The sequence below is a fragment of the Paramisgurnus dabryanus genome, chromosome 6 (assembly GCF_030506205.2).
Source record: "Paramisgurnus dabryanus chromosome 6, PD_genome_1.1, whole genome shotgun sequence".
In the NCBI taxonomy this organism is placed as follows: domain Eukaryota; kingdom Metazoa; phylum Chordata; class Actinopteri; order Cypriniformes; family Cobitidae; genus Paramisgurnus; species Paramisgurnus dabryanus.
Genome location: NC_133342.1, coordinates 24,718,844 through 24,725,856, shown reverse-complemented (window position 1 = coordinate 24,725,856; position 7,013 = coordinate 24,718,844). Strand labels below are relative to the sequence as shown.

At 38.0% G+C, this 7,013-nt stretch overlaps 1 protein-coding gene across 4 annotated transcripts in view; it reads left to right on the top strand.

Annotated features, from left to right (window-relative positions):
• The window catches only part of kcnn1a (potassium intermediate/small conductance calcium-activated channel, subfamily N, member 1a), a 49,095-nt gene extending 42,828 nt beyond the window's left edge, over positions 1 to 6,267 (top strand). For 2 of the 4 annotated variants that reach the window (XM_065276291.1, XM_065276287.1), the window contains exons 8-9: positions 2,081 to 2,150; positions 2,433 to 6,267. In XM_065276291.1, the coding sequence (XP_065132363.1) occupies positions 2,081 to 2,150; positions 2,433 to 2,717 (355 nt within the window). In that variant the 3' untranslated portion in view covers positions 2,718 to 6,267. Of the gene's footprint in view, positions 1 to 806; positions 2,151 to 2,432 lie in introns of those variants that run through there. The other 2 variants (XM_065276289.2, XM_065276290.1) reach the window with 2 other exon arrangements.
• Positions 6,268 to 7,013: the final 746 nt, after the last annotated feature.

Genomic DNA, 7,013 nt, shown 5'->3' with positions numbered 1-7,013 from the left:
AAAACAATGTTATTTTGTGCATTTGGTATAATACATGTGTTCGCATGGGTTATGGTTAAAAAAACACATTATTTTTTCCACATAATGTAAATTTTTGTAGCTCAAGATTTCACTCTCTTCCTGAAATGCACAGATTTTAAAAGCTCTGATTGGCCAGCTAATCTGTACATTGTGATTGGCCTGAAAACCTCTGACGTTAGCCGGAAATGTGACGCTCCTTACTATGTTTGAAAGATTCGGTTGCTAACAGGAGTTAACTTACTGGCTGAGTCTGAAGCAGGAGGAATTATGATAATTTCGATTTGTCTACATCACCAATCCCAGGAAGTAAACTGTAGCCTACAATCCGTGTGTTTGTTGTAGTCCAAGAAAAGAGATTTACATTAGAGACAATGACTCGCGTCATTGTTTACTTTGGGGTGTTTGCCTTTTGCATATTGTTAACATGTACTAATACACTTACACACCAAAAGGAAATTTAAAAACGTGAATCGGACAATAGGTGCTTGTTGTAGTCCAAGAAAAGAGATTTACGTTGGAGACGATAACTCGCGTCATCGTTTACTTTGGGATTTGTACCTTTTGCATATCGTTAACATGTACTAATACACACTTACACACCAAAATAAATTTTAAAAGGTAAAATAGGTGCTCTTTAAACTTCCCGTCAATCTGGTCAAAGACATTAGGAATGAATACAGACGTCCTTCACAGGAGTAAAGAACTGAACCAGCATGTTATTCTTTGTAATGTGATGATTGTCCTTCTCCCCTTTCCCTCCCCAACCCCTTACCCTGTGGTTATAGTGCAGTGTAATGGCTCACATGTTGTGTATATGTTGTGCTTTCTAAACTTGAACTGTGTTTTGTCTTCGTTCTGCTCTATCACCGCAGAGCTCAGAAGTAAGTTTTGTCCTCTGTGTTTTTCTTCCCACATCCTCCCTGTCTCTGTTTCATATGCATGGAGTTGGAAGCTGAATGCTGATTTTGGTTACCTATATTGCTTCTCTCCATTCTAAGTCTAGAATGAAAAAGATGCAACATTACTAAATGCTGTATGGTTTTATGAAACCTGTCGAAAGAGAAGCATCTTTGGGAGTGTTGATTTGTTCATTTGCACCGATTCCATTATTCAGACGTGTAAATCTCTGTATTAACTTGCATTGATAGCCCCAGCTTGTGTGTCTAGAGGATACAGGCAAAATGAACAAACAGATAAAACCTCAGTTTAATGCTTTTATGGTTTACTGAACAAGCTTAACTATATTTTACCTATTCACAGACTGTGTCTATAAATTAAACATTTTCACCACAGGCACTTACTTGACGATTTGCTCAAAGCAAAGACACGTAGGGTCATCCAGGGCTTTGATGCAAGATGATATGGAGCTTTTGCATTAGAAAGAATGCTGACCATGTCCTGCATCTCCAGATTTGTTTATTCTCGGATACTTAAAAGTCCATTAAGCTTGTAATGAAAACAAACGAACATTTTGGCATTTAGTTAACGACTCACAGATTGGAGTGGATGACTTGCATTCCTTTGAATGACAACACCTAACAGGCAGGATATTAAGGCAGCCTTTCTTACAATGTCTCCTCATGGTTAGAGTCATCCCAGTACTCTTTCATAGTTGCTATGGCACAATAAAAAAACTTCATTAACACATTCTTTTAAAATTTTGTTCAGAACCAAGCGCACAGCAAGCAATGCCATTCTCACAAGCATTTTCAGCGGTCACATAAACCTCTACCTCAGCTGTTTGCCACTTCCTTTGACCTCATCCACAAAAAACGAGGCTCTCGGATGGCTTTTTTTGTGAATGGTTGACGCGTGCCTGCAGGGGCAAAAGGAGATGTGTCATGTTTGAACGTTAAGTTAAGAGTTTTCTCTTCTTTACATTTCATAGATTGGGTTTGCATGTCTGGTATGGCAAACAGGACTGTGAATGCTTGCATGAAGGCCACTCTCTCTCTATCCCTCATCCTTATTGAGCCTTCCTGACAGGAATCTGTTACTCTTCCCTAATGTCCCCCTCCTCCTGATCCCCTTCCCCTCCATAACCCTGCCCTCCTCTCAGGCTTCGCAGTGTGAAAATGGAGCAGAGGAAGCTCAATGACCAGGCCAACACTCTGGTGGACTTGGCAAAGGTAGATTCAAATGTTTTGTTCCTACTGGGCATGCAGCCATCTAGACAGAAACAAAAGAGGGAGAAAAGCTTTTTTTTTGGTCTGTTAGTAAAATCATTTAATTTGATAACCATAGATTGACTAATACTCTATAGATACATTTCTGGATAGAAAAGCAGCACAGCTGGTCACCAGCAGCATGTGCTGTTTTGGCTACGAGTCCCCAACAGGATAAAGAGACAGACAGATTGATCGATCGATTGATTTCAGTTAATCTCACTCCATCTCAATGCACTCTTCTAGACACAAAATGTGATGTACGACCTGGTGTCAGAGCTGCAGGAACGCAGTGAGGAGCTGGACAAGCGCATTGGCACGCTGGAGGACAAGCTGGACGCAGTCACCGGCAGCCTGCAGGCTCTGCCCTGTCTGATCTCCCAAGCCATAACTCAGCAGCAGCAGGACCTCCTAGATGGCTTCATGCAGCGCTTCCGACCGGCGTCACTGGGCTCGGAACGATCCTGGACACCCTCCAGACGACGACGGTCCCCCTCCACTGCCCCGCACACTTCCTCCGACAGCGGCTAACACCGGCTCGGACCCGCTCATCGCTTCCAAAGCACTCAGACTTATTCACGTAAGCTGATCAGACCGAGATCAAGGACTCGTATTAATAAGTAGAGAATTATCAAAATAGTAGATATATGGTTTATGTTTAGCCATTGTATGGCTGTTCAAGTTAGCTTTTTTGTAAAGCCCTCATATATTTACAAGACTGAGATCGAGTCTGGGAAACTGGTCCTTAAAACTGGAGATCACAGGGTCCACAGCGGAGGAGTGACGCACCCAAAAACAGAAGAAGAGGTTTATTGGTTCTGTAAGACTCTACCTGTAGTGGTGTTTTCCTATTGCCGGGATGGACACTACAGGCACCCTCAGGTGCTCACTTCAGTATTGATCTGGAGAAGAAGGAGCACATGACCTTACTACTGAGTAGAATAATGCAGGAATGCCAACTTAAGGATTCGGTTCCCTTGCTCCTTCAAGGGAATTTGGGTGCAACCTTTTTTTAGTTAAATATAGGCATGTTATTTTTTTCTCCAGTGCCTGAATGTATAGATTGTGGAGGGGTTGTTCATTTACAAATTTTTTGAGCGAATTTTTGTATAATGTTGACACAAGCATTGCATTCCTTTTTCAGATACATTCCTCTTTAAGACATTTGTACTATTTTGTCTAAACAAATACCATTAATTCCGTTGCAGTCTTATTTTCCAAAGCCTTTCAATACTTCCACCACTTACTACAGAAAGAAAATAAGAAAGAATGAATGAATGAATGGCTGGGTGAAAAATGAATGAATGAAAATAGACAGACTACTTAAGCTGGTATGGTAACACTTTCATTTCACCAAAATCTGAGCTTCCAAAAGTCTTCATATAATATAAAGAGAGGTTGCATTTTAAAATTTGAAATGACAGCACAAAGTGCTGAATGCAGTGGTAGGCACAAATGTATGACAGAACTGAGATTTAAACCTTTGCATGTTTCAGTGCAATTGTGACGAATGGATTATGGATGGTTTTTCAGACGTGTGTGTGTGTTTAGTTTTATTTTGTTGACTTTTTACAGAGATTCCTTTCTTAAACGTTGGATAGTATTTTTAGAGCTGCAAATATAGAGGTGCAGTCATGATGTGGTAATGTTTGTTAAATGCATACCTTGTTCTACCTATAAATTAAAAGTATAAGTGAGAAGTAGGATAAACACCAAATCATGAAAGATACTTTAAGGCCTTTAATGAAAGAATAGATGTGTTAGAGAAGGTGGTGATGCTTATGGAAGACATTGTGGCTTACACACAGCAAAACCCCCAGTGTTAAATAAACACTCTTATAATCGTATAATCCACTCCCAGATGGGTGTTCAAAATTATTAGTCTTGGAAAGTAACACTAAATCAGTATTGAAGTCTCTGTAAAGTCTCACTATTAAAGGGATAGTTCACCCAAAAATGAAAATTCTGTCATCATTTGCTCACCCCCATAGTAGGAAAAAAGTAAGTAAATGGGGTCCATGAATGGTTTGCTTACAAACATTTCTCAAAATATTTTCCTTTGTGTTCATCAGAACAAAGACATTTATGTGGGTTTGTAACAACATGAAAGTGAGTTAATGATGACAGAAATTTCATTTTTGGGTGAACTATCCTTTTAAAGGTCCCGTTCTTCCTGTGTTTTTGAAGCTTTGATTGTGTTTACACTGCGCAATATAACATGTGTTCATGTTTCACGTGTAAAAAAACGCGGTATTTTTCACATAATTGACTTATCTGTATAGCGCTGTTTTCACTGTCCTCAAAACGGGGTGAAGTCTTCCTTGTTCTATGAAGTCCCTCCTTCACAAATACGTATGTTTACATAAATTTATTGCACAACTTTCTTTTTTGTTTATGTATTTTCCTATCTTCTTTTCATTGTTGTTTGGGGTTGGGGTTAGAATCACTTTCTGATAAATTTTTTGAACATCCTAATGAAAAAGACATTCGTGCTCAAGGCAAGAAAAAAATGCTGAATTTCGTGCCATGGACACAAATAAATGTATACAATTTTGCATGACTAGGCCTATAACACAACTTTCCATGAGATCATGTTGGTTGTGATGCGATAGCAGCTTAGCTTAGCCAGAGCGTTTGAGCTTAGCTGGTGACTGACGTATTCCTGTGGGCGGAGTTTAATCAAAAACTCCAATATTGAGGGCATTAAAGCAGGAAGTAGAGGGCTGTAGTCCAAACCGGCCGTTCGCTGTATGCTTTGAAAGGCGATTTCTGTTAAAGAAAATATATCGCCTGGCAGTGAACTTTGAGCTTTAGCATTTTGCAGGTATTATTTATGCTCCGCAACCGCAACATTACACACTAACTAAAGTTTGAAAAATGGGATCAGGAAAAACGGGACCTTTAAGTGTGTTTGTCACACCACAGAAAAATGTGTTATCAAGGAAAAATGGCAACTAAATTAAATAAGTTGGGGGCATGTCCACTGACAGCGCTGAAACAACGCCCAACTTTTAAACACCACTAAAACATGGATGCTCGTGTTTGTGTTAAGGGCGGGGCTACAACAGTGGCATGATGACACAATCACGGGCATCCATTCATGTTGTAGTGGCCAAATAATCCTGAACAGAAATGACGAAAACTGTTTAACAATCTAAATTCACAATTCATTATTACATGCATTTCTAACATTTCTAATGTATTTGGAAACAAATTTCTGGTTTGACTTTACATGGACTTTAATGAGATAATGAAGTGATGAATGAACAATAATGATGAACACCTGCTGTTAACAAACAGAATCACTGACGAACAGATTAATAACAAGAATTTACCCAAATAATGTTAGTTTTTCCTTTAGCTGGGCACCTGACCCTTGATTTTTTTGTTTTATTACAAGCCAAAAATGATATTGTTTGCTTATTGATGCTGATATTAATACCATAATGTAATCATTTTTTTCTGGTCATTGGTGTGTTTGATAATTTTTAGACTTAATTTTGCACTCTTAACCACATAATACAGCAGTATCATGATGGTTTCTATGAAGAATACGAAAAATATCACTGATATGGTGTTCATTTATAACACTGGAGGTTTTGCTGTGCATTTGCACATTACGGAATATACTGTTAAGGCAGCTCAGAGCTAAAATCTCTCTCCTGTTCACATCTCCTGCATTTTACTGATATCTCAGTGGTCTTGAATGATCTCATAACCTTAAAGCAACTGACAATGTAACGTGTTTGATGATGTAATTGTCACAGATTAGAATTGATAAGCATTAATCCACCATCAATCCAGCATCTGAGACTATTTTACTTTAAGAAACCTAGACAACAAAAGGCAACAATGGGTAATGCATCTTGCAACACACTTCTGTATTATGATTTCACATGTATGTATTATTTGTTTGTTTTCCTGTTCAGACTTTTTATTTAAGATATTGCACAGACACCTGTCTAACTTGTTTCAATTTTGTCGAAACTGTTTGTTTGGGTTTTATGAATTTTCATTCTGTTCTTGTGTACAAACAGTTCCTAAACTTAGCAACTTTGTTGAACATTAATGCCTATTAAGACTGACAAAAAATCTATTATAAAAAATGGAGAAGTAAAAAATAGATGAATAATTCTTACAACCTGCCTTGAAATATACTTAAAAGTTCCAGTACATTTTGATAAAGCAAAGATCAAAGGCGAAATGAGAAAGTGTGTCATTAGATTCTTAATATAGACAAAAATAGAGACACAGTTTGTTTGACGAAGATCTCCCATTTTAAGCTGTTGACAACTGAATCCCAAAAAGCGCCTTTTTTAAAAAAAAGGTGGTTTATGTAAACAATAATTAGACATATAATTGGTTAAACATGTGGCAATATCCCTTGTTTATGCCTTTCTCTCTATCATTGTCATCACAGTCTTAATGTTGTAATGTGCCAATAAAAAGACTCAGCTTTTGCCATCTGATGTCAAACTGCATACATACTTACATAGATGGGAGACCAAATCAGTAAAAAGTATTTTATCGCAGTACATTATTTATTTTTATTTTATTTTATTCGAATTGCCTTCCTATGTGAAATACCTGTGAATGATTAAACACAGAGAGATGACTTTGCATTTTGTATCTCTAAAGGTTGACTGTACATAAAGGCATGGGTTATCATGGTCTCGTATCTGGAGAACCTCTTATTTTGTTTACATAGTGATAGCCCAAGAAGCTACAAGTGTGGACAAAATCTGCCCATGTTTCAGATAATAAATATCAAGTTCTTGAGAATAAACTGTGGCACTGTGATGATGAATCCAAGCATGAAAAATGAAA